A 26369-nucleotide genomic window follows, 5' to 3' on the forward strand; every position below is an offset into this window, starting at 1 on the left:
TATTCACAGTTCAGGAAAACAAAGTTTCTTTAAATCACCAGTAAGAGGCTAAATTCAGCTCAGAAATGTTTAAAAAGTTCAACACTTCCTTTGACATCAGTGTTGCTTCATCAAAACAAAGATTTTATATTAAATTCACCAAATCAAACATTTTAATAAAGTTTGATAAAAATAATTTATCTTTGTTTTCTTTTGTTGTTCAGGAAATAACTTGCTGAATTTTAACACATAAAAATGAATCGCTGCTGTTTGGCTCAAAGAAACCAGAAGCTGCTGAATTATTATTAATATTTGTTTATTTGCTTAATTATGGTCAATAAAATTAAGAGTTAATTAAAGCCAATTGCTTCAGTGAAATTCTGCTTCATTGAGCAGAAAAAAACATCTTAAATATTTACATTAGACTTTTGGGGTTTTAAAGGTCAAAATGAATTTGTTAATAATATCTGAATTTATGTATTTGAAAAACTTTAGCCATTAAGACAGTTTTAATGTTTCCAAATGAACAAGGATCCAATAAAACATGAACCTGCAGAACTTCTCCATCATCCCTGCAGCTTCTTTATTTCCTTTTTTTATTTTTTTGAAAACAGCAGCGATGGATTAATTCTGCCATGAACAGCTTTTAATATAATAAACATATTTTTGTTCACTGAATCTGTTTATTATTTATGAAATACATTCTTTCATGTCCCGTTTTATCAATTTATTACGCGGTGGTTTTATGTTAATGTGAATTTAGAGACATAACATTGAATTTTAAAAAATCCTCCCAAAAAGTCTCGATCAGAAACCTGACGACTCCCTGCAGTACCTCTGCGACACGCCTAGGGGTCGCCACCCTCACGTTGAAGACCTCTGGCTCAGACGGATTTATTTCCCAATAACACAAGAAATCATCTGAAAATTGTATTTGATTTTTGTTCACAGGAAAGGAAAAAAAAAAAACAGAGAGAAGAAATTTATGAGGGGAGCCAAAAATCTTTCACCGTGTGGTTGAATCCCAGAACCAGAACCAGAACCGGGAGGAAGGGGTGGAAATGTCCCTCTCTCCCTCCGTAGTTCCCTTCTTAGGCTCCTCTGCAGAACTTCTCAGATGTCAGAGAGTCAGAGGCTCATGTTGCCTTCCTCCTCCTCCTCCCCCTCTTCCTCCTCCTCCGGTTCGGAAACGGGATGTGATGTAAAAACAGAAACTTTTTTTGTCTTCGGAGTTGATCGGATTTTTCTGGATCCGAACGGATTGTTCCGAAACAAGCCGAATCTGATCAAATCAGGAGTTTTTCGGAAAGTCGCCGGGAGTTGAAGAGACGGATCGACTCCTCCACCATGACCCAGTGAGGGAACCCGAACCGAGCCGGGGAGAAGCTGTGAAGCTGCTGCGTTGGACCCGGAGAGAAACAGCGGAAAACAGGTAAAAAGTTCCGAACCTCCCGAACCCGACCGGACCCAGAGGTTTCTGAGATTAGATGAGGCCTTCAGGAGACCATCGGAACTCTGGGCTTTGTTCTGAACTGGACCCGCTGGTTTTCCAGGAATTATCCAGATCCGCTCCATGAACTGGGACTAATCCTTCCCAGCAGCAGAGCAGAGACTGGACCGGGTCTGCCGGACCGAAACCCGAACCTTTCACAGGTTTTAATGGAAGTTAGAGACAAGCAGCAGCTGGATGGTTCTGTTGGACCTGCAGCTGGTCCAGAACAGAACATCTGGATTAATCTGGATTATTAATCCGGTCCATTCATTCTGTTCTCGGTCAGATGTTTCAGGTCGGTTCTGATGGTTCTGATCCGCTGCAGCTGGACCATCTGGACTTTCAGTCCACTAAGGAACCAGACTGCATGCTGGGACGTTGTCATGACAACAGGGTGCAGATCTTCCCGTTCCTGCTGGATGTTCTGCAGGAACCGGGTTCTGTGTGATGGGTTCTGCTGTCCTGGTCGGGTCTGAGTTCTGACCCAGTGCTGGTTCTGGATCGTGACGATGGATTGGTTTAGTTCTTTACATGTCAAATATGTCAGAAAAATCTGATTATTTCTGATTGTTCAAATATTAATTTTAGTTTCTCAGAGAAAATAATCTCAGTAAAAGTTTTGGCAGCACAACATTCCCGTATCGGACCGGTCCGCCCTGCAGCCGGTCCAGACTCCGGGTCAGAGGTCACCCGCAGCACCACAGACCCTCCACCGAGGTGAACTCCTCATGTTGGTTTTATTCTCTGACCAGAGTTCCCAGTAGAAAACCAACAGGAAACTGGTTTCCACTGGTATCACCCTAAACAACCAGTTGGCCTGCTGAGGGAGTCCAGTGGTTGCTATGGAGATGTGGAGAACCGTCCTCCTCAGCTTGTGAAGTGATGGAGTGGAACAGGAAGTGATGGAGTGGAACAGGAAGTGATGGAGTGGAACAGGAAGTGGAACAGGTTGACCAGAACGACCTTCATGGTTTAAACACTGAATTCACTTTCACTTCAGAAAAAAAAGAAATAAAGGAAAGGAAAAAAAAGTCAAACTACAAAAACAATTGGACAAAACATAAATGTATGTATAAATATATACATACATTTATAAATAAAAACAATTTTGTTAATTTTTTATGTATATTTTAATTAATCAAAGTAATATCATTAGTGCTAAGAACCATACAAAGAAATCCAGAATGGATAAACCCAAAATAGCATAAATAATAATTGGACAAAAGATTTTTAGTGATAATATTTATTTAATCTGGAGGATATTTTTCTCTCCATCCCAACATTTTGTTTTCTTCTGGGTTTTGTTGTCAGCGGCTGCAGATGTTTCTGTTCAGAGCGTTCTGCTGACTCAGCAGCTCATGAAACATGTTTCATCATCGCGCTGAGAGGAAAACGTGTCTGCAGCCTCAGAGCGGCTCCACTGACAGCTTCCTGTTTGTGTTCTGGTTCTGATGGAGACGAAGGCTCATCTGGACTCCTTCCTCCTCCTCATCATCATAACAAACCTTATCCAGCTGTTTGTCTGAATCCCAGCAGTGAGCTCTCTCAGCTGGACGCGGTTCTGATCCGGTTTCAGGTCGGGGCGTCTCTGTTTGGTCAGATTCTGGTGATTCAGAGAAAACCAGTGGAGCTGGAACACCTGCTAGCTTCATGGTGCTAGCTTAGCCTGCTGATGTCATCTGACAGCAGGATGTGAGGTCGTGGTCTGAGGCGAGCGGCTGGTGGACAGGAAGTGGCAGCATCATGCTGACTCCAGTGTGGTTCTGACCGGTTCTGGACAGCATGGTGAGAAGGAACCAAACACTCTGGTGTGTCTGGACCGGTTCTGTGAGAGTTCAGGGGAAACTGGGAAACTCTTCCTCCATCAGTAACTCTGCTTAGAGTCACAAAGTGAAGGCTCTCAGATGAGTGACCTCTGACCTCCAGCGGATCTCCGACACCCTGCTGCCTGTTTGAACCTGAACTCAGAAACCTGCAGTGAAATGAGGAGAAAAACCTCCAACATGAGGCTGAGATCTCACTGACTCTCTGTGTTTCTGCAGCAGCAGGTCAAACACCAGGGAGTTTCTTCTTCACTGGAACAGAACCTCGGTTCTGATGGTTCTGACCAACATGTGCTGGTTCCCCTAAAACAGAACCTCTTTGCTAAAAGCGATTTTTTTAACCTAGAAAACATTTATCTGACGTCCCTTAATTTAAACTGTATAAATTTGGATGTTTTATGAACTTTCAGCAGGTTAAAGTTCGACTTTGTGGAAGTTTTGATGGTTAAGAATTCAGACATTTATGTTCATGCTCTTATTTTGAAGGGCCTGTTAATGTCAGTAATGTTTCAGTTGATTCTGATTATCAGTTCAGAATTTCTGATTTTCGTGTTTTATTTTATGGGACACAGAGTGACATTTTTAGGCCTGTTGCCTAGCAACAAGAAACCCTCTTGTAAATGGTGGGGGTGTGTGTGTGTTGGCGCATGTGGGTGTGTGTGTGTTGGCGCATGTGGATGGGTGTGTGGGTGTGTGTGTGTGTGTGTGTGTGTGTTGGCATGTGTGTGTGTGTGTTCTCTCCAGCCAGAAATGACCGTTAGCTTCAGTCTTGCCACCAGGACTCGGTGAGTTCCTGGTTGTTTGCCCTCAGAGACGTTATGAACAACATAAACTATAATCAATCATTAATAATGATCAGAAACATTTGACGCATCCAGCCTGTTTTATCGTTTAGCTTTCCTCACCCTGAGCAGCTTCATGTTCACCTCCGCTGGACGTGAAGCAGCTCAGTCTCTGGTTCCATCAGAACCAGTTTCTGGTTCTGTTGGGGTTCTTTGGGTCTCCACGCTTAGGTTCCCAGGTGGGTGTCGGTTCAAATCCCTGCATGTTAAATCAGGCGCTGCACATTCTGCACATTCCTGCAGCTCTGCTTCTACACGGTGAGCGGCTCCGAGCCCGGACGGCCTCCTCTAAGGTTTCAGCTCTCTGCTGCCGGGCCGGCCGTCTCGGGTCGCTGCCCAAACCCAAACCGGAGCAGGAACTGAAGATGAACTCAGGCTGCTCTGACTTCCTGCTCAGGTTCAGTTCATGAACTGAAGGGTTTAAACTCAACCTGACACCAGATTCACTGATTCTTTGGCTTTTCTTCAGGTTGTACCTGAATGTAACACAGGTGGCGCTCTGCAGGGATCAGACCAAATACTCTGGGTGAATATTAATAAATATATTTTTCATCCATTTAGTGTAAAATCACTGAAATCATGAAGGAGGAAAATGTAGAAGATGAAGCCAGAACAGGATCTGCTGTTTGACCGTCCATCTAATGATGGATATAAATTCAGTCACAGTCAAACCAGTTTTACCTCAGCAGGTTAACCTTAATATTAACATTAATTTATTAGTAATAATTCCTAAAACAATAAGGCTTCTGTTTTAAACATGATTTCTGATGATTGAATTGCTTACAGTGAAGGAAAAACTCAACAGTCAATGTTTTAGTTCTTTCGTCCTAAAACAATCAATACGGCTTCAAACCAAATGTTTATGATTTTAGAATATTGTTACTGAATATACATATTATCTCTAAAGTCTGTTTGTTGTAGAAAACTCTAGCAGCAGATGATCCATCAGTGGTTTGTTGGTTTATCAGCTGCTGCAGCGCCGTGCAGCAGCTGAACGGCGAAATCTGATTTGAATCTTAGTTGTGGATTTAATACAGTAAAACTAAAGGAAGATCAATAGTTTTAGTCAGCAGAGATATAAAGTTACAAATACAAGGAAATAATCTTTGGTATATTTTGATCCTGACCCAAATGAAGAACCGAACCTCTGATTGGTTTTTGGTTTCCTGGGAAACGATTTAAAGCTGCGGGTTGGTTAAAGTTTCTGCTGCTCAACTTTTAACTTTTATCTAAAACTTTAAGAAGCTGCACATGAATCTTCCTCCAACATTTCTGCCTCCTCAGGCGTTTATTAACATATCCACAAAGATGAGAATCATTTTTACGGAGAAAACAAACTGAAGCAGAAGGTTTCCACAGAGAGAACATCTGAACTTTTCTGTTTGCTTCAGAGTTTGATAAGAGAATCTGTTTGTGTTTTTAAGAAGGAAGTTTCTTCCTGTTCTGGTGGTAACAGCTGGAGCTCCTTCTCGTCTGACAGCGTCCCACATTCAGCACATCTGGAACAAAATGTTTGCTGTTGCATAATCAGAGCAGCAGCACCGACCCACAAACACGAAGCATCAGCAGGGCAGCATTCACTCTGAGACACGTTGACCTAAACTCTCCTTTCAGGACACGTAAAGTTAAAGATGAGTTTATTTACCAGCAGAAACATCATCCTCAGTACCTCCTGCTGAAACCGCTGGGCTCTCAGCTTTATCTCCATCTGGTCATTTTCTCCTCTAACTGGCTCAGTCCAGCTGAACCAGAAATAAAAACATGTTTGATGCGTCTTAAAAAACTTCCCCAGAAATCCAGTAATCTGGATCAGTTCTGGTTTCCACAGCATCAGTCCAGTCTGTGTTAATGGAAAGGCACCACATCCTGGGGGACATTTACGTCTCCAACCAGATGAACACGTTCACGGCGGTGCAAATGAAACGGACAGGAAGTGAAGCAACAGGAGAAACGTTGATGTGAACAGAAAGTTTCCTCAGAGAGAGAATCATGTAGACCATTTCACCTGATGCTGTTTGCTAACCCAACATGGAGTGGGACGCGTCGTGTCGCTTTCTATGGTTTCATACTTAATGTGCTGCTTATATCAAAAGAGACAAAGGAGATTTAATCATGTCTGACTCAGTTCAGGTCTTAAATCATTAAATCTCTAACTGCTCTCTGCAAACGTTCCTCCTGTTTACCTGCAGCTAAAACCTTTTTCTTCTCAGTGTCTGAGCCAAGTGAAGGAGAGATGGTTGGACTGAACATGTTGTCTGAGATTTAACTTCTCTTGTCCACCACATGATGAGACTTTCTGGTGGAATAGCGTTTTGAGCTACAGCTAGCTAAACCCTCACAAGTCAAAATCAGACTGAAAAGTGAGACTTTCAGCTGCTTTCCTTCACCATAACTTGCTAATATTTTAGCAAACACAGTCGCTAAGGGGAACGGAGGGCACATCAGAGTAAGAATGCTGGTCAGAATTGGAGCAGGAGTTATACTGCCCATCTGAGTTTGAGTTTTTGTTGAAAGCAGTTGTTCTGTAATGTTACTGACTGGGTTCTTCTCAGAGCACTTTTAAATCATTTGTTGTTTGCTGGTTTGTTAGGTTTCCTCCAGTCTTTCTAAGTCTCATGGTGTTACGTACTGATGCGTCCTTCACATAAAGCAAACCGTGCAGCGTTGGTTCAGCTGCTGCTGTGTTCTCATCAAGAGCTAAAACCCAAAAGATGCTTGAAAAAGTATAAGAAGGATTAAATATTCCCTGCAGTTACAGGTACGAAGCAGGACGAGTTTTGATGCATATATTTATGATTTCATAGAGATGAACCTGGATGGAGTCAGCCTGCCTCCAACGCCCCAAAATAAAACAAAATAACTTCAACTATTTCTTTGAAAAACAGCATCTTAACCAGATAAATTTAAACTAACTTTGGATTTTTAATTATGAGAACACACTAAGAATAAAGCCTCTCATACACTTTGACCTTTAACCTTATATCTTCAGGACTATTGCATAAACCAAAGGCTCCAGACTGAGGAAACGGTTCTGGGCGTGTTGTGCTGTTGGACCATCGGGAGGCCGTCCATGTTGGCCTTTTGTCCGCAGGTTGCTCCCAGTGAACTCTGCCTCCTTCACCCCGATGAGCCGAGATCCGTGTGAGGAGCCGAGCCGAGCCGAGCGGGAGGAACGGATTCCTGTGTGTTTGTGTGAGCCGGAGACGGCCCGGGGAAACGGAGCACACAGAGAAATCTGGGTTGCGTTGAATGTTTGGAATGTTGAGGCTTTTGGCTTCAGTTGGTTCTGACGAAGGAGGAGGAGGAGGAAGAGGAGGAGGGACGGGAGGAGGAGGAAGAGGGAAACAGACAAAGGAGATAAGAAGAGTGAAGAAAGAAAAGAGAAAAAACTCTGGAAAATGTTGAGAGGAGAGCAAACAGAGCTAATTAACCAGAACCAGAGTTATTTTAGATGATTGCAGCTGAAGTCCATTCCATAAATCATCTGAAGCAGCTGAAAGAAATGTTTTAAACCTGCAGACTTTAATCATCATTCTGTTATTATTGAACAGGTTTTGGTTCCTTCATTAGTTCATAGAAACTGATTGTTTCCAACTGAACAGAGAAACTTCAAACTGCTGATGAACATAGAAGTTTGATTTTTGTTCATCGCTGAGCAGCTTTTCGTTCCGTCGCAGGAGGAAAAGCAGGAAGTCAAACCGTTTCACGCCTGACTCTTGTTTTGGGTCGACGTTGGTTCTGGTTTGTCCCGGGTTCTGCTCTCAGCCCGGCCCGTTTGCTGCCTTTTCCTCTCTGCTGGTTTCTTGTCAGTTTAATGCACATTAAAAGCTACCGGTGCCTGTAAGGAACATTTCCACCGAGCCTTCACCAAGAACCTTCTCATGTTCCATGTCTGGTTTTACTGAAGTATTTTATTTTTCCCGGCACCAAAATCGTCTGATTTTATTCAGGGATTGGAGATGAAATGAGTCGGTTTGTGTTTGAGGCATCAAACGTTCAGTAAAGCAACTTTCTTCTTTGTTTTCCTTGTGTTGTTGGGAGGATTCATGTGTTACTGAGTTAAATTCTGCTGATTGGGTTTGGAATCAAAATGTTCCATAATTACTACAAAACAAGTTTAATCAGAAATGTCCAGAATTTGAGCCTCAATGAAAGAATCTGCTGCCTGGTTGTTGGTTTGGGGAAGATAACGGTTCAACCTTTGTGTTTTTAGGGTTCAACCTCGGAACATGATGCACACTGAGCAGAACCTGCAGAGGTTCTGCTGTATGTTTTAACTGTAGGGTGTAATACCACGAGCTGCCAGGCGTGGCGCTGTTTCAGGCCTGGCCCCTCAGCTGAGATACATTCTCATTATTTCTTTTACGGCTCCTAGAGGAGTTTTATTTCCCGCTGTGGAAATATGTTTTAAATTATTCTAAAAATGTTTGAAATGATGTTTTGTGTGCAGATGTTTGGTCAGTTTAACCGTCACCTCATCTGGATCCGGTTTGTTTTCTGTCCACCGTGTCTTTCCCTCTGCTGTCATGTGATTTGAGCTGCAGAGATGAGCAACGGTGCAGGAATCTGAGCTCCAGCCAGAACATTACATAAAGCTGCTTCCTCTCCCTCGCTCTGCCTCCGGCTCGGCCTTTTCCTCTCTGGACGAAGTCAATAAAGTCACTTCCTGAGACCAAGACAGACATTTCTGACAGAAAAAAGTAGATTGTTTCAGGAGCGGCAGGAGGAAACGTTCAGGTCATCAGATATTTTCAGCAGCTGGTTGAGTTTTGTTGAATAAGCAGCAGAATAATCTGAACCTTCCCCAACATGTTGCTGCAGGTTTAGTTGCTGTTGGAGTTTCTGTGCTGAATGGAGACGGAGGTGAACCTGGAACATGAGCTGCAGCTTTCAGCTCCAACAGGCAGCAACTGACCTGCTGCTCTCAGCCTGACAGGAGAGACGAAGTTACAGTCTAAAGCTAAAAGGACGGAAGTTCAAAATGTTCCCATCTTATTCAGTCATTTATAAATTCCACAGTTTAAACTAATTTTCTAATTTTGAAGATAAATATTTTGTTTCCAAATTTAATATTGAACTTTAAACTAAATATTTAGTAAGGAAGATAAACATTTAGCTCTTAGTTTGCTAACTAAACATTTAGTTTAGAGCTAAATATTTAGCTTACCCTCTAAATGTTTAGTTAGGCAAGTGAATTAGGTAAATAATTTTTTAACTTGCTAATTAAATAATTATTTTGAAACTGATATTTTTAAATGAATGAATGAATAACATGGTGAAAATATGATAGAAATATAATTTCTGTGGATTTTTCTCTGTGTAACTTTACAAACAGAAAAAAAACTCTGGAGGTTTTATTCATCTTGCAACTTTACCAGTTTCCAGGAAAGAATAAAAGAATATTTCATAAAACATTGATGAATTTTGGTCTTTAAAATGTTTATTGGTAATGATGTGAAAATGAATCCTCCGTTGCCGTTGCTGTTGCCGTTGCTGTTGCCGTTGCTGTTGCTGTTGCAGGGCAGCAACAGAAATGATTGTTGCACTGAGCTTGATGCTAATTTAATTAAATGTACATTTTTTCCACTGATCAACTGAAGACAAAGTATTTGTGTTGCTCTTGTCGTATCCAGATTATTTTTATCTGCCTCTCTGGGGGCTGATTGGGTTTGTTCCTCATTTTCTTTGGTTTTTACTTTAAACTTTAGGATTTTGTCTGCATTGTTAACTTTTCATGCCGTGTTAAAAGAGTTTAGGTTGTTAAATCTCAGGATAATAAAAGTTGTTATATCTGGGTGTCCAGAAACATGTAAATGACCTCGTGAACTTTAACAACCTTTTAAAGTTCAGCTCTTTTCTTCCCTTCTTTGTTCTCTGGATCTTTTCTTCGTTTCTTTCTGCCTGTTTTTCTTCCTTTCTTATCGGCTCAGCATTCTTTCTTCCTGTCTTTGTGTCCTTCCCTCTCCGGTTCGTCCTGTCCTCGTTCTTCCCGCCCCGTCCAGCTGTTCTCCCCGGAGAAGTTCGTCCCTCTGAATCCAGGACTTGGCAGCAGAAACTGGGCCGTGATCATAAATGAAATCTGTGCTGGAGCCTGAGATGTTTCTGTTTGTAACCTCAGAGCAGCAGCAACATTATGAAATCCCACAGAAACGCAGAGACGTCGACCTGCAGCAGTTTGGTCGAGTCTCAGAACCAAACAGAAACATTTCTGCATGTCCTGGACCGGGTCTGACAGTAATTAAATCAATTCTGTCTGTCGCTGCATTTCGTAACAGGAATGTTGGATCTTTGTCTAAAATGTTTGACGGCTGAAGACTGGAGTCGTAGACTGAAACTCTCAGCTCTGTGGGTTTTTTATGTTTCTAAAAGTTAAGGTCAGAAAATCCCACATCAAACTGAAACTGTCTGGATTACTGGTCACCTTGGCAACAAACTCAAAACAAGCTCAGGATGCGTGGCTCACATCCTGCTCATAACTGGATGGAATATGTAAACTATTTAATAAGATTTCATGTTTCTGTTTTATTTCATGTTTTATGATCTTCTGTTTAACTTCATTAACTCTCGATTCTGGTTCTGGTTCTGGTTGAAAGACAAATTAAAACTGTTTAGAGCTTTAAAGGAAAACTTCTCTCTAAAAAAGTAAAAATGCTTCCATAAATAAAGCAAATGGTTCTAAAAGCACATGGAGGGAAATCTGCTTCAGTTCCTGAAAATCATAAAATATGGAATGAAGATGGAATCTGATCTGTAACCTCAGTGTAAACATCAACTGTCACTGAATAATAATAAGAATAAGATGATTTATGTAACAGTTGAATGATTTTTCCTGTTTCCTCTCAGAGATGTAGCGCTCCTGCTGGTGAGACCGTTGGACCATCATGCACCTCTTCCTGCTGCTGATCCTTCAGCTTCCAGCAGCCAGCGGACAGATCGATCCAGGTGAACACGCCGAGACAAGATGGCCGCCCCGCCGTGGCCCAAATCAAACCCCGACGGTTCTGGGAACTCCTGAGTAAAACGTGTGATTCTGTGTTCAGAACATTGTCGCTATGCGTTGGGCATGGAGGACGGACGGATCCCCGATCAGGACCTGACGGCGTCCAGCCGGTGGTACGAGACCACCGGGCCGCAGTACGCCAGGTCGGAATACTGGTTTTGTGAAATAATTTTTAATGGAGGTTCTGGGTTCGAATCCCAGCCTGGCTTCTTTCTGCATGAGTTTTCAAATGAAACCTTTTACCAACATGTTTGACTTGCAGGTTGAACTCTGAGGACGGAGACGGTGCCTGGTGTCCTAAAGGACAGCTGGAGCCTTTAGACTCCCAGTTCCTGCAGGTTGGTTTCAGAAAGGTCAAAGGTTAAAAATCAGTCTGAACAGCAGTTCTGCAGTGGCTTAAGGCTCTACATCAGGGGTCTCAAACTCCAGTCCTGGAGGGCCGCAGTCCTGCAACCTTTAGATGAGCCTCTGCTGCAGCACCTGAACAGAATAATTAGGTCATTAAGGTTCTGGAGACCTGATCTACACCAGGAGGAGGTCATTAAGTCATTTCATTCCAGTGGTTTGTACCTGTGGCACATCTAAAACCTGCAGGACTGCGGCCCTGGAGGCCTGGAGTCTGAGACCCCTGCTCTACATGGTTTAGATGAGGGGAAGACGGTGAGGTGTGGAGTGGAAGGTGGAGCAGGAAGTCTGGTTGATGCTGATTCAGACTGAAAGGTTTGATCTGATGCTCTGCCGCAGATCGACCTGCGCAGACTCACCTTCCTGACGCTGTTCGGGACTCAGGGCCGGTACGCCAGAGGTCTGGGGAAGGAGTTCGCCGCGGCGTACCGCCTGAACTACAGCCGAGACGGACAGCTGTGGAAGTCCTGGAAGAACCGGCTGGGAAAGGAGGTGAGAGACCCGAACAGCTGCGGCTCGGTGGTGGAGGCGAGACAGAGCTGGAAATTAAGGAGGGAACCAGTTCAAACTGGTTCACTGAGTTAGAGCCAGATTTTACTCTGTCAGTAAATTTTATTTTAGTTTTGTTTCCTTCATATTTCCACTCAGGTCCTGGAAGGAAACAAAGACACCTACGGCATTTTCTCCAACGACCTGAAGCCTCCGATCATCGCGCGCTATGTCCGCGTCATCCCCGTCACCAGGCTGTCCACCACCGTGTGCATGAGGGTGGAGCTGTACGGCTGTCCCTGGGAGGGTACGGCGCACGCTGGGCCGCCTGGCTCTGGACAAAGATCCGTTTCAGATTTTGATAATGATCCAGCATGAAGCAGAACCTTTCAGGTTTCTCCCTGCTGTCTGCAGATGGACTGCTCTCCTACAGCGCTCCAGAGGGTCAGCTCATGATGTCGCCCGGTAACCCGTCAGTAATCAGTCTCAACGACTCCACGTACGACGGCGTCCACGAGAAAAGGTCGGGGTCGGTAAACACCAGCCGGTCCAGTTCCCCGGTTCCCTCTGACTGACGGCGTCTCTCCTAACAGGAAGCTGTTCGGAGGCCTGGGTCAGCTGACGGACGGCGTGACGGGCCGCGACGACTTCCTGGCCATCCGTCAGTACAACGTGTGGCAGGGATACGACTACCTGGGCTGGAGGAACGACACGCCGGGGACTCAGGGATACGTGGAGATGGAGTTTGTGTTCGACAGGCTGAGGAACTTCACCTCCATGAAGGTCTGCAGCTCAGCTCTCTTCTCATTTCACTCAGACATGCAGACGTTCTTTACAGCATCCAGAAAGTTCACAGTTACAGTTACGAATTATCCTAACCACACTGGCCCTGGGTGAAATGTAATTCTTTCCCTCTTAAATCATGAATTAACTGGGATTAACCACTTTTTCTGGCTCCATTTAACTAACCACACTAAGGCCTGATTACTGCCAGACCTGCAGAAAGTCCCTGACACGGATCAGAGTGGAGAGGTTACAGAGACTCTGAGGCTGTGGGACTCAGAACCCCCCAGGGAGAAACACCATCCAGACATGGAGGAGAGAAAAACCTTTCCAGGACGAGCCGACCCAGAATCACTCCAACAGCTCATCAGTGACTCAGGAGGTTCAGAAGAACCCAGAACATTCAAAGCTTTAAAGGCCTCACTGCCTCAGTTAGAGAGGAACTAAACCTCCTGTGAACGAACGGCAGACAGATTTAAAAACATTTCACTGCAGAGGGCGGAGCCAGGAGACACGGAGGGGCGGAGCCAGGAGACACAGAGGGGCGAAGTCAGGAGACACAGAGGGGCGGAGCCAGGAGACACGGAAGGGCGGAGCCAGGAGACACGGAGGGGCGGAGCCAGGAGACACGGAGGGGCGGAGCCAGGAGACACGGAGGGGCGGAGCCAAGAGACACAGAGGGGCGAAGTCAGGAGACACAGAGGGGCGGAGTCACGAGACACGGAAGGGCGGAGCCAGGAGACACGGAGGGCGGAACCAAGTGTGGGGCTGAACAGAGGGAGTTTAGTGGGCTGTGGTCAGACTCTCCAAAAAAGCAGCTAGTAACAAATGTAGCGATTTTTGAACGTGAACAGTTTGTCTTGAAACAGATATTTGTTTTTCCCAACATTGACCCATTTGTCCTCTGAAGTCTCCTCTGTCTTTCTCTTCACTTCCACCTGTTTCCTGATGCAGGTTCACAGTAACAACATGTACAGCCGTGGCGTGAAGATCTTCTCCTCCGTGTCCTGTTGGTTTAAGCCTTCCCTCAGCTGGGAGCCAGAGCCCGTTTCCTTCTCCACCATCCTGGACGACAGGAACCCGAGCGCCCGTTACGTCACGGTGCCGCTGAGCCGCCGGGCCGCCAGGTCGCTCCGCTGCCACTTCTACTACGCAGACGTCTGGATGATGTTCAGTGAGATCTCATTTCAGTCAGGTGACGATTCAAGCTGTCGGCGTTCCTCAGGGCTGAGTGTTCGGTCCTCTGCTTTTTACCACAAAGTCAAACTTTGTGCAGATTGTAAGATATAAAAAAATGACCATGTTTTTGTTTACTAGAAGACATCATACTGCCAACACAACAGCCACTGATGGGGACATCTGTTCCAGGAGGACATAGGGACATCACCATGACAACAGCACCAAAGACCGATAACACAGGTAAGACAACATGTCATTTTCCTTTAGATTGTTTAGTTTCCTGCAGAAACCTTCATGTTTCCTCCTGATCTCCTCAGCAGCTGCTCCGTCCCCCAGCAGCAGCTCAGACAAGACGCCCATTCTGATTGGCTGCCTGGTGACCATCATCCTCCTGCTGGTCATCATCATCTTCCTCATCCTCTGGTGCCAATGTGTCTGCAAGGTGCTGGAGAAGGTGCAAAGATAAAAAAAAACATATTTTTTTTAAACTCATCTTAGTTAGAATCAGTCAAAAAACAGATCCTGTGAAATGAAAAGTCAAAGTTTCTTTTTTCTGACCCAGGCGCCTCGTCAGATCCTGGACGAGGAGGTGACGGTCCGCCTGTCGTCCTGCAGCGACACCATAATCCTGCAGACGCCCCCGGTGCCGCCGCGGTCCCGGCATCCTCCTGCAGGTAGCGCTGTCACTGTGAAGCCTCAACGGTTCACCTGTTCAGATCTCATGATTCATTACGGTCCCAACAAACGTCGGTCTTTATGTTCTGAAGAGACAGAGCAGGCAGCTGCATCATGTTTTCTCACAGAAAAACAGAAGTTTTCTGGACACATTTTGACTGTTGTAGGGATGAGATGAGCCATAATTCATATAAAGGTCATCAGAGGAAACATCTAGAGCTCAGATGGAGGAAACATTTGTCAGCAGAAGGCCAACAGCACACAGTCTGTCAGGACAAATGGTTTTCCAGCTGCAGCCTCAACTCTTCCAGCAGAGAGATCAACACAACTGTCAGAGCCGAAGCCCGACCCGCCACTCAGGCTTTGTGCTTCTGTTTATTCAGGAAGTGATGCCAGTTTTAACAGCAGGAAGTCATGATGGCTGCAGGGTGAAGCTGCGGCTTGTTCCCAGATGAAGTCCTGCTCTGTCTGAGTTCTGTTTGCTCCTCAGCTTCCTGTCTCTGCAGAGAAACATGGATGTTAAACTGGGCCTCAGGTGGGACCAGTGACATCGCTCTGAAATCCCACTGAGCTTCTAGAATCTGGATTTAGCATCGATGCCGACTGGACATGAGTGAATGTTTAGTGTTTCCGTAGCTCTGATTTCCATCTGGTAGATTTCACCAAAGTTTATAAAACACTGGAACAGACAGATGATGGGCAATGCTAACTAAACAGCTAGCTATGCTAACTAAACAGCTAGCTATGCTAACCTTAAAGCAGTAATTAGAAACATTAGCTCTGCTATCGCTAAAGCGCTACAACAACATGGTATTTAGCCGAAGCTAACATTCAAATGCAAATATGTTGATAACATGTCAGAACATATTATATCGCCCTCAACAGTTCAAATTTGTTATTGCGCCTCAGGAAGTGACTCTTGGGAACAGAACTGATGGTTTCAGTTTGATTGTTGTTGAGTTTTTAAAACTTTTTGACCAACTGACCACAGCAGAGCTTCAGTCAGAAAGAACATCAGTGGATTTTAAACCGTTAGTTTCTACACAACAGATTTTAAACTGTTTACAGTAAAACGATTCATTCTGGGTTTTCTAATAAACGTGATTTGTTGCACCGTAACTCAGGTAGAGAATCTGAGGAGAGGAAACAGAACTGCTGCGTGTTCCCCCACTTCAAAATAAGAGCATGGATATGAACGTCTAACTACTTGTTAACAGCCGATAACAAACCTTTATTTGCTCACGTTGTATTTTTGTCCCCAGGCCCCACCAACACCGACCCCCACTATGAGAGGGTCTTCCTGCTGGACCCTCAGTACCAGAACCCGGCCGTCCTGAGGAACAAGCTGCCGGAGCTGTCGCAGAGCGCCGAGGCTTCAGGTAAACCAGATCTTCACTCACTTTTATCTCCTCACAGTCACATGTACCGACCCAAAACGAATCCGCTCCATTTGGCAGAACCAGAACCTTTCTGTCTGCTGTAACTGGATCCCAGCTGGATGTTGATGGGAAACATTATGAGCTTCTAATTAGGTTAATTTAAATAGTTTGTTTTCAAATAAAGGTTTGAATTTATACCAGTAAAACTTTGGGTAATATCCCTTTAATATTCCTACTCCAGAGAGGACAGATTATTCTTTTGCTCGCTTTTCAATTACATAGATTTTTTTTAATTTATCATCTCTGGTTTATTTTTGTGATCATTTCTAATTGTATTTAATTTTATAATTTATATTTAGTTTTAGCCGTTTAGCTGCCAGATCTGAAGGCTTTTCTGTAAATGTTGCGTCTCTGCTCCACTTTGCCCCCTGGTGGCCATTAAGAGCGCCTCACCCTCCCAGCAGGAGAACATTTTATCGCCTCCTTCACTTTCCTCAGACTCTGTCGGTTCTGTCTTTTCTTCTCGTCTGGATCTTCCTGCATGCTCATTCTCCTCTCCTCCTCCTGCAGCTCTCTGCCTCTTTCCGTGTCTCCTCTTCCTCCAGCGCTCTTCCTCGGTAACCCTCTCTATGACCTGCTGCTGCTGACTTCCTGTCGCCAGACGTCAGGATGGCTTGGTGGTAAGAGATGAAAGGTGTGACGACTTGAGACGTTTTAAAGAACATCGGGTGGAAGAGCGGAGATTCAGAGTTTAACGCTCTGCACAGTGAAATCTAGAAAATCAAAGTTAAACAACTGAAAACAAAAAGACAGAAGATATAAAAATATTTTTGGATATTTTGTCATTCTGGGTATCAGTCAGTGGAACCGTCTCCAGTAGTACAGATACAACTACTGTAATAAAAAGTATTAATATTTTGTACATATTATTAGAATGTAATTTAATAATTACTCAACACCTTAATTAGATATCTGTATAATAATACTGCAACCTCTGTATTAATATCATATTAACTGAAAAGTGATTAACTGGTTTTTACATTAATAATTATTTCTCTCTCATCCTTTACCATCTTATTTATTGAAGCATTAGATACAAATTTTTCTTTACATAATAATACTCGGTAAAAAAAAAAAATATTATTCTATAATTGAGCCATAATTAATGTTTACTACATTTATCTTTTTTTCCCCAACACATTTCAGGTTGCTATTTTATGTGGTGTAAGTGTCTTTTATTATGCATGTTAAAAATATGTAATTTATTTAAAATGATCAACTTGGCTCACCATCCTTCACTCTTAATCATCTGGTGTCACATAATTATTAGATCTTATTTCTCTACATAATCAGGAAGCTTTAGTGGCTCCTCCTCCTTTTCATCACTAAGGTCACATTATTTCTTTATTGCATTACATTCCTGCAAAGTTCATTGTGTTGCATGTTTGAGGATTTTTTCTACCTGATCTTTTCTCATTCTACTGATTCCTGGATATTTTTATACTGAAATAAAATCTTCTTGTTAAAATCATATTCTAACTTAAACTTCCTCTAGTATTTAATTCCTCCGTCTTTGCATCGAACTGCAACATGAAGTCTGAGCTGCTGCTGGTCTTACTGCCATGATGATGATGATGATGATGATGATGATGAAGGCTGTGTGTCTGACAGCATGCGGCGGCGGCTACGCCGAGCCGGACGTCACCCAGTGCACGCCTCACCAGTCCTTCAACAACAACGCGCCGCACTACGCCGAGACGGACATCGTCCGGCTGCAGGGCGTAACCGGTAGCAACATGTACGCCGTCCCCGCCCTGACCGTCGACTCCCTCACCAGGAAGGACATCTCCGCCGCAGAGTTCCCGCGACACCAGCTCATCTTCAGGGAGAAGCTGGGAGAGGGACAGTTTGGAGAGGTAAAACACTGGCCTGGTTTTTACATTTATTTCTTTTCATAATGATTACAAGGCTTATTAATCGGCTTCATGTTAATATGCCAGATTTAGCCAGAGATGCTAATTTTCATCTTAGTTTACAGATAGAAGTTGTGTGATTTACACATTTCTAATAAAAATAAAAACAAATCACAATAATAAGAAAAAAACTGTTAATTTAAAAATTATTCAAAACATCTGTACAATTTTAGTTATTAGTTACTTTAGTTATTTAGTTTAATTTAGTTATTTAGTTTAGTTATTTAGTTTAGTTATTTAGTTTAGTTTAGTTATTTAGTTTAGTTATTTAGTTTAGTTTAGTTATTTAGGTTAGTTTAGTTTAGTTTAGTTATTTAGTTTAGTTATTTAGTTTAGTTTAGTTATTTAGTTTAGTTTAGTTATTTAGGTTAGTTTAGTTATTTAGTTTAGTTATTTAGTTTAGTTATTTAGTTTAGTTATTTAGTTTAGTTTAGTTATTTAGTTTAGTTTAGTTATTTAGGTTAGTTTAGTTATTTAGTTTAGTTATTTAGTTTAGTTTAGTTATTTAGGTTAGTAAGTACTGCTTAAATGATTTCATAAAACAGTTTGAAGAAATAATAGTTTTTAGTTTTACTGGAATTTGGAAGAGAAAATGACAAAGTTTATATTTCAGTCCCTTTACTAACTTCTCTTTTTGTTTTGGCTTTTTCTGAGTTTTGTTTGAATCTGAAAATCTTTTAGTGACCATGAAGCCGAACCATGAAGGACTTTATATGAATCAGTCTTCATGTTTTCCAGCTCATATTTCTGTCATATCTGACTGAAGATATGAACATGATGTTTCTGTGTTTCTGTTGGCGGTGCTGGTCCGACCCGCCTGTCATGCAGTGATTGAATGAAGAGAATCAGAAACTCACTTCCTGTCTGCAGGTCCACCTCTGTGAAGCCGAGGGACTCCCAGAATTCCTTGGGGAAGGCTCGCCTCTTCCCGACAGAGACGGACGCTCGGTTCTGGTGGCGGTGAAGCAGCTGAGGGCCGACGCCACGAGTCAGGCCAGGTACGCAGAGAGACGGACAGGGTCAGAGGTCAGAGGTCAAACCCTGCCCCTGCGCTGCATTGATGCAGAAATTCATGCAAAAGGAGCCCAGACCAGAACTGGGGACATAGAAATGATCGTAGTTTTCAGAAACCTGACATTTCTTTTTTTATTGATGTGATTTAATATTCTGATCCACTGAGAGCCATAAATCATCAATATTACCAATAAGTTGTAATAAAATACATAATTTATGAGTTTTCCAGAAACTTTTCAGTAATAATCTCATTGATTGGAATTTTTCCAACTGGTTTCCAGTCAGCACTGCAGCCTTCTGGGTTCAGCCTCCATCAGCTGGATCCAGACGGAGAGTTTAGTTTGTGTCTGAGGTTCTGACGTTTACTAAACTGTCCTCTGTCCATCTTCTGTCCTCTGTCCGTCCTGTCTGTCCTCCAGGAACGACTTCCTGAAGGAAATCAAGATCATGTCCCGGCTGGACGACCCGAACATCATCCGGCTGCTGTGTGTGTGTGTGTCGTCCGACCCGCTGTGCATGGTGACCGAGTACATGGAGAACGGAGACCTAAACATGTTCCTGTGTCAGCGCGAGATCGAGAGCACGCTGACGCACGCCAACAACATCCCGTCCGTCAGGTGCAGCGCCGCGTCGCGTGAAAACGCCGCCATACGTGATGATGTCATAAAGTCTGCTTCAAAATGAAGGAAACATCATCAGAACCGCAGCCTGTCATAAACACAACACTTAATAAAAGCAAATTCTGCAAAATTCAGTTCAATTCAGTTTATTTATACATTTCTAATTTACAACAAATACAGAGTCCAGTTTTACAAATAATCATTTTGTTTGAATCAGTATGTAAGAACATTATTACATTTTGTGCTGATTATTACAAAATGTGGAGATAATTCTGCTTTAGAAATCATAATGTAATAATTTGGCACATTATGTAATAAATGATCACAAACTCTGTTCATCCTAATAATTATGGTTCTAATAATAATCTTGTATTAAATACGCATTTCAATGTAAACTTTGGTTAATAAATCCTGAACTTTTGGTCATTTAGTCTAAATGACTAAAACCCAGAACATTTGGTTTGAATCTTCATGTTGTTCAAAGCAAAACGATTCAAAATGTTCAAGGATTTTATTATAATAATGCAGTTTTATGATGTTTTGTTACATTTTAAAGTCTGATTTAAATGCATCACTGCATATTGCAGCATGGCTCTTCCTCCTGCTGACTCCGCCTCCTCCTCTCCTCTGACTCCTCCCCCTCTCCTGCTGATCCCACCCCCTCTCCTCTGACTCCTCCCCCTCTCCTCTGACTCCGCCCCTTTCCCCCTGCAGCCTGTCGGACCTCCTCCACATGGCCGTCCAGATCTCCTCTGGGATGAAGTACCTGGCGTCTCTGAACTTCGTGCATCGTGATCTGGCCACCAGGAACTGCCTGCTGGACCGCCGCCTCACCATCAAGATCGCCGACTTCGGGATGAGCAGGAACCTGTACAGCAGCGACTACTACCGGATCCAGGGCCGGGCCGTGCTGCCCATCCGCTGGATGGCCTGGGAGAGCATCCTGCTGGTGAGGGGACGAACCCAACAGGCCCACAGGTTAAATGAGCGGATTAAACATCCTGCTGCCTCCTGCAGGGGAAGTTCACCACGGCGAGCGACGTGTGGGCGTTCGGAGTGACGCTGTGGGAAATCTTCACTCTGTGTAAGGAGCAGCCGTACAGCCTGCTGTCCGACGAACAGGTCATTGAGAACTCGGGCGAGTTCTTCCGGAACCAGGGCCGACAGGTGAGACGGGTCCATCAGAACCAGGCTGGGAGTTCTGGTCTGTTCAGAGTGTAAGAAGAAGTTTGACCACAAGGGGGAGCTGCTGTTATTTTGCTGCTTGTTATCCTGAACTTTTATTGGGATTCATGTTTTTTACTGGTTTGTTTCAATAAAGAGAAATTCAGCCAGGATGAAAGTTATCAGTTAATAAGTTAATCTAAAGTTTATCTTATTGATTGACTAACAATTAATTGATAAGCACCAATTTTCTTAAAATCTTGAGTTTTGTCTGGTAGTAAGAGGACTGAGCATCTCTAACATGGAGGGCTGCATTTTTCAGAATAGGTCAAATTAAACAAACATTAACTGTAAGGTTTTTCTATCAGCTGTATGAAATACTGACTGAATAAACAGAAGATTGTGATTTTCAGACATTATTAATCTTAGACATATTTATGAAACATAATTAAACAGTAATCTAGGAATAGAAAAATAAAACCTAGGAATGAAATATGAAACACTCAAGGAGTTTGTTGAAAGTTTATATTTCTAAACAGAATCAGATGAAATACATTTTGCATCCGACACCAGAGTCTCTTTCCTGCTCTGGGATGCTTCCGCCATCATTATTTCTCTTACAACCATCAACTGGCTCCGTTTAAGGTGGCGCCCCCTGCAGGATGAAAGAATGTCTAAGTGACGTTTTTAGTTGATCGATTGGAAATATTTTGTATCTAAAAACCATTAATCGACAATTAATCCTAAGCTGATTAATTGTTTGGTCCAACAGAACCAAAGTCGGACTGATTTCATCAGAAACCCTAGCCGGCTGTTTTGTTGCCATGGTGACTGAGTGCTGTTCTCCTGACCTCCAGATCTTCCTGTACGCCCCTCCTCTCTGCCCGCCGTCGCTCTTTGAGCTGATGATGCGCTGCTGGAGCCGCAACATCACGGACCGACCCACGTTTGAGGGACTTTACCAAGCCCTGAGGCCCCACGTCAACCAGTGATCCACCGGGGGCCCGCTGGGCCCTGCTGGGGCCCCGCTCCGGCTCAGGGCCCCCAGGGCTGCTGGGACTCCTGTATGGTGACAGACATGAACATGATGGACCAGAACTACTCTGCTGGAGAGTCCCGGCGGCTGAGGTCCGATCTGAGGAGAACCCGTCAGCATGTGCTGAACCTCAGCGCCTCATCAGTCCCTTTAGGAACCAGATGAACTTTCATCGTTTGTTTTTGTGCCAGATGTTGCCTGAAACCTGATTTCCTTCCCGTTTTTGGCTCCCTTGGAGCCCAGAACCCACCAGCGTTCAGCCGCTGGTGTTTCTGTCTGTGTGGTTCTGGTTGTTGTTGTAAAGCACTGTGTCTGTGTCTCAGTTATTCATGTTCGTAGATAATAACCCACACTGGAGCTAAAGTCAAAGTGTAGCGTAGACTTTTTGTTGTTAAGGTTTTATTGCTTTTTCATATTTTGACATTTGTTTGGTCGTTTACACAGAAGAGAGTCGAGTCCAAGTTCAGTTTCCCAAGAACTAAAGTAAATCATATTAAACTTCCCTTTTCTATGTTCAGACAGAAGTAGAGCTCAGAAAACTCCTAGATTGTGAAAAATGTTTTGTTCCTCTTTGCAGAAAATGAAACTCATGATGAAGATTTATTATGGAGTCAAACATTTCAAACCTTTATTTCTTGTAATTTTGACTTGGAGAAAATAAAACCCCAACATTTTTAACATATGCTAAGTTAAATATTGGAAACTTATGTCGAGTTTCAAATGTATTTATATAGCATGTTTCCAATAATTCAAGCTGCATAAAATGCTTTACTAGGAAAAATAACCAAAACGTTAAAGACAATTTGCTAAAAGCCTTTCAGTTACTGACGCCCTCCAAAAACGGCCATTACTAGCTGCTTGTTCTCAGACTGCTGTGTCCAAACACACTCATGGAAAGTTGGGTGGAAGAAAAAAGTGCAGTAGGAAAAGGTGCAAAAGCAACAGGGAAAACAGCAACAGATGGTTGAGCACAAACCTCTCGAGTCTGGGAGTTTCACACAGAGTGGACTGAGGCTGAGGACAACGAGTGCCTCACCTGGGCTCAGGAGAACCAGAACCAGGATCAGGAGAACCAGAACTGGACTGAGGAGAACCAGAACTAGACTCAGGAGAACCAGAACCAGGATCAGGAGAACCAGAACCGGGCTCAGGAGAACCAGAACCAGGATCAGGAGAACCAGAACTGGACTGAGGAGAACTAGAACTGGACTCAGGAGAACCAGAACCGGGCTCAGGAGAACCAGGATCAGGAGAACCAGAACCGGGCTCAGGAGAACCAGAACCAGAATCAGGAGAACCAGAACTAGACTGAGGAGAACTAGAACTGGACTCAGGAGAACCAGAACTGGACTCAGGAGAACCAGAACCAGGATCAGGAGAACCAGAACTGGACTCAGGAAAACCAGAACTGGACTCAGGAGAACCAGAACTGGGCTCAGGAGAACCAGAATTGGACTGAGGAGAACCAGATCTGGACCAAGGAGAACTAGAACTGGACTCAGGAGAACCAGAACTGGACTCAGGAGAACCAGAACCGGGATCAGGAGAACCAGAACCAGGATCAGGAGAACCAGAACTGGACTCAGGAAAACCAGAACTGGACTCAGGAGAACCAGAACTGGGCTCAGGAGAACCAGAATTGGACTGAGGAGAACCAGATCTGGACCAAGGAGAACTAGAACTGGACTCAGGAGAACCAGAACTGGACTCAGGAGAACCAGAACCGGGATCAGGAGAACCAGAACTGGACTCAGGAGAACCAGAACTGAAAGTTTTCATTTCATTTGGAAGCCAAGGTCCCAGACTCTGGAGGAGTGGAGGGAACCAGGATGAAGTTCCCACAGTCTGTGATAAACTCGGATCTTCTGCTGGTACCAATATCTGCTTCTATCACCATGGTAACAACAGCAGACTGGCCTGACCTTTAACCCCAGAGAATCTATGGAGTTTGGTTTTGAGGAAGATGAGTGACACCAGAACCAACGGTGCAGATTATCTGAACATTTTACAGGAACCTGGACCTCCAGAACCTCAGCAGAACCTCCAGGCTGCATCAACACTGGAGCCCAGACTGAGACCTAGAGTCTGAATATTTCTGCTTAAAATATTATTTTAATGATCTGATGTAATATTCTGGTTTCCTGAGATGCTGCATGTTGGGTTTTTATTCTAACCAGAACCATCAAAAGTACAAGAAATAAAATCTGGAACATTTCACTCTGTATGTAACAAATATAGAAGATATGAGTTTCACCTTCTGAAATGATGAAAAATATGGAGCTTTACTTTGGAGATTTGATACAAACAGGAAGTCCAAAGGAAGAGTCCAACCTGTGTGTTCTGGGTTCTGCAGGCGGCTGTGAACCTGCAGCTGTAGATCCGATCCGTCCTGATCGGATCACGGTTTGGCGCTAAAGTTTTAAAACCGGTAGAACTGAGGATGTTTCCTTTTTGAGCTGTAAAGTTCTTTACTGTCATTGAACACATCAGTGATTAAACCTTTAGAGGACTGTTGCTGTTTGGAGACGGATCGGTCCTGATCTGACGGAACCGTTCTTCTTCTGTTTGAAACTGATGGAAAGTTTCCTGGAGACGTTGAATCCTGTTAATGTCTGATAAAGTTACAACATTAAGAAGTCTATATTAAAGCTCTTATTTTATAACTAAACTTGTAGTTTCATTTCTAATTGTTTGGATCAATAATTGTGTCGGTGCCTCCATGAGATGATGACAAAGTTCCAACTTTAACTGAGGCTGGAGCTGCTGAGAGAAACTCAGAAACAAACTTTTCTCTTCTTCACTGCTGGATTTTTACCTGGACAGGTTCAAACTTAATGAAGCTCAAACTGTTTCTGTTTTCTAATGCAGGATGTAAAAACGGAAGCTGAAAAGAAGAAGTAATAATTTAATATTTGTCTTTTTCAAATATGAAAACATGAAACTGGGACTCGTATTTATTGTTATCAGATGAAATCAGTGGAACATATTTCATGATGAATGAATCATGTGTGGGCTGCACAGTGGCGCAGTTGGTAGCACTGTTGCCTTGCAGCAAGAAGGTCCTGGGTTCGATTCCCGGCCGGGGTCTTTCTGCATGGAGTTTGCATGTTCTCCCTGTGCATGCGTGGGTTCTCTCCGGGTACTCCGGCTTCCTCCCACAGTCCAAAAACATGACTGTCAGGTCAATTGGTTTCTCTAAATTCTCCCTAGGTGTGAGTGTGTGTGTGAATGGTTGTTTGTCCTGTATGTCTCTGTGTTGCCCTGCGACAGACTGGCGACCTGTCCAGGGTGTACCCCGCCTCTCGCCCGGAACGTAGCTGGAGATGGGCACCGGCAACCCTCCCGACCCCATTAGGGACAAGGGTGAACGGAAAATGGATGGATGGATGGATGAATCATGTGTGAATATGCACACACACACATACATATATGAGTGTGTGTGTGTGAATATACACACACACACCACTGAAGTGTGTATTATCAGATTCCCTCTGAATATAAGTGATGACCACACTCCAGTCCGGCAGGTGGCGGTAAATGCACCTTAAGTTGGTTGCCATCCGCCAATAAAACACAAAAGAAGAAGAAGAATCTGTGACGTCATCAGTTATGCAACATTTACTTTTAATTTCTATTTACCTGATCATTGGACACACAGAGTTCGGTTCCGCTGTGGTTCTGCTTGGCCTCAGTCTGCCGTGTTCAGATGTTCATCATCTGTTTGGACTCTCAGGCGTAACTTCCTGAAGGACTGGTGGACAATGTCCCCCACGGTGGGTCTGAAGGGGACAGTCCCCAGCAATGGTTCCTACACCCTGGTTCCGTTATGTGCCTGCACCTATTACCGGACAGCAGCTGCGCTCTCTGATCAGAACAGCCAGTTTAAGATTCATTTAGAAAAGTGAATAACAAATCCTCTCGGACATCTAGATCAGTGGATTGGATGTCACGTGATTCTGTGCGCCACATGCGCTGATGCTTTGCGTCAAGAATCTGTGGTAGAGAAAATAATAATCTGAAAAAAGGGACGCGATGTTTCGCTATTAATTGTCAAGATAACAAGATCTCAGGGAATCACATTCCACAGGTCAGGAAAATGGTTCCCTGGTTCCTCTGAATTTCCTCCAGACGATCCAGTCTCATGTTTGTCTCTTTCATTCAGAAACACATTTTCAGATTCATGGATTTAATCTGGTTCTTGTTGAAACTTTACAATTATTCATTGAATGCTACTTCCTCTTCCAGTCCTTTAAAGATTTAAACTGGGATTATTCCAGGATCAACATTTTGTTTTTCTGTTTCCAGTCAAAGCTTCACTCTGAATATCAAGATGTTGTTTCTCTATATTTTTCTCTTTTACTTATCAGTCAGATTTCATTGAAATGCTGGATAGTTTTTGTCAATCACTGGACATTATCTGTGCTTGTAAGCTCCTATTTTGCTAAACATAATTTAGTTTTGAATAATAAATCTTTATTTTATTCATTTTATATATTTGCTGTGTTTTGGTGATTAG

At 43.5% G+C, this 26369-nt stretch overlaps 1 protein-coding gene across 7 annotated transcripts; it reads left to right on the forward strand.

Moving 5' to 3' along the window:
* Positions 1–1079: 1079 nt before the first annotated feature.
* On the forward strand, positions 1080–24521 carry ddr2l (discoidin domain receptor family, member 2, like). 7 transcript variants are annotated; one of them, XM_028034140.1, is made up of 21 exons: positions 1080–1411; positions 10980–11078; positions 11177–11279; positions 11399–11474; positions 11881–12033; positions 12190–12337; positions 12445–12553; positions 12624–12813; positions 13768–14008; positions 14131–14232; positions 14310–14446; positions 14555–14666; positions 15930–16046; positions 16652–16726; positions 17253–17270; positions 17718–17962; positions 18890–19017; positions 19453–19650; positions 20368–20602; positions 20671–20820; positions 21675–24521. In XM_028034140.1, the coding sequence occupies exons 2-21, from the start codon at positions 11018–11020 to the stop codon at positions 21807–21809; spliced, it is 2733 nt and encodes a 910-aa protein (XP_027889941.1). In that variant the 5' UTR covers positions 1080–1411; positions 10980–11017; the 3' UTR covers positions 21810–24521. The 7 variants fall into 7 exon arrangements, with proteins under 7 accessions (XP_027889941.1, XP_027889943.1, XP_027889942.1 ...); XM_028034142.1 differs by having other exon boundaries at positions 14313–14446; XM_028034141.1 differs by having other exon boundaries at positions 14134–14232.
* The last annotated feature ends 1848 nt before the right edge of the window (positions 24522–26369 follow it).

The sequence above is a fragment of the Xiphophorus couchianus genome, chromosome 12 (genome assembly GCF_001444195.1).
Source record: "Xiphophorus couchianus chromosome 12, X_couchianus-1.0, whole genome shotgun sequence".
In the NCBI taxonomy this organism is placed as follows: domain Eukaryota; kingdom Metazoa; phylum Chordata; class Actinopteri; order Cyprinodontiformes; family Poeciliidae; genus Xiphophorus; species Xiphophorus couchianus.

Excerpts from the sequence above, each read along its gene's own strand:
- ddr2l (XM_028034140.1), top strand. The coding sequence starts at position 11,018 with ATGCACCTCTTCCTGCTGCTGATCCTTCAGCTTCCAGCAGCCAGCGGA. Across the intron at positions 11,079-11,176 it reads CAGCGGACAGATCGATCCAG|AACATTGTCGCTATGCGTTG; the intron begins GTGAACACGCCG and ends TTCTGTGTTCAG. Across the intron at positions 11,475-11,880 it reads TAGACTCCCAGTTCCTGCAG|ATCGACCTGCGCAGACTCAC; the intron begins GTTGGTTTCAGA and ends GCTCTGCCGCAG.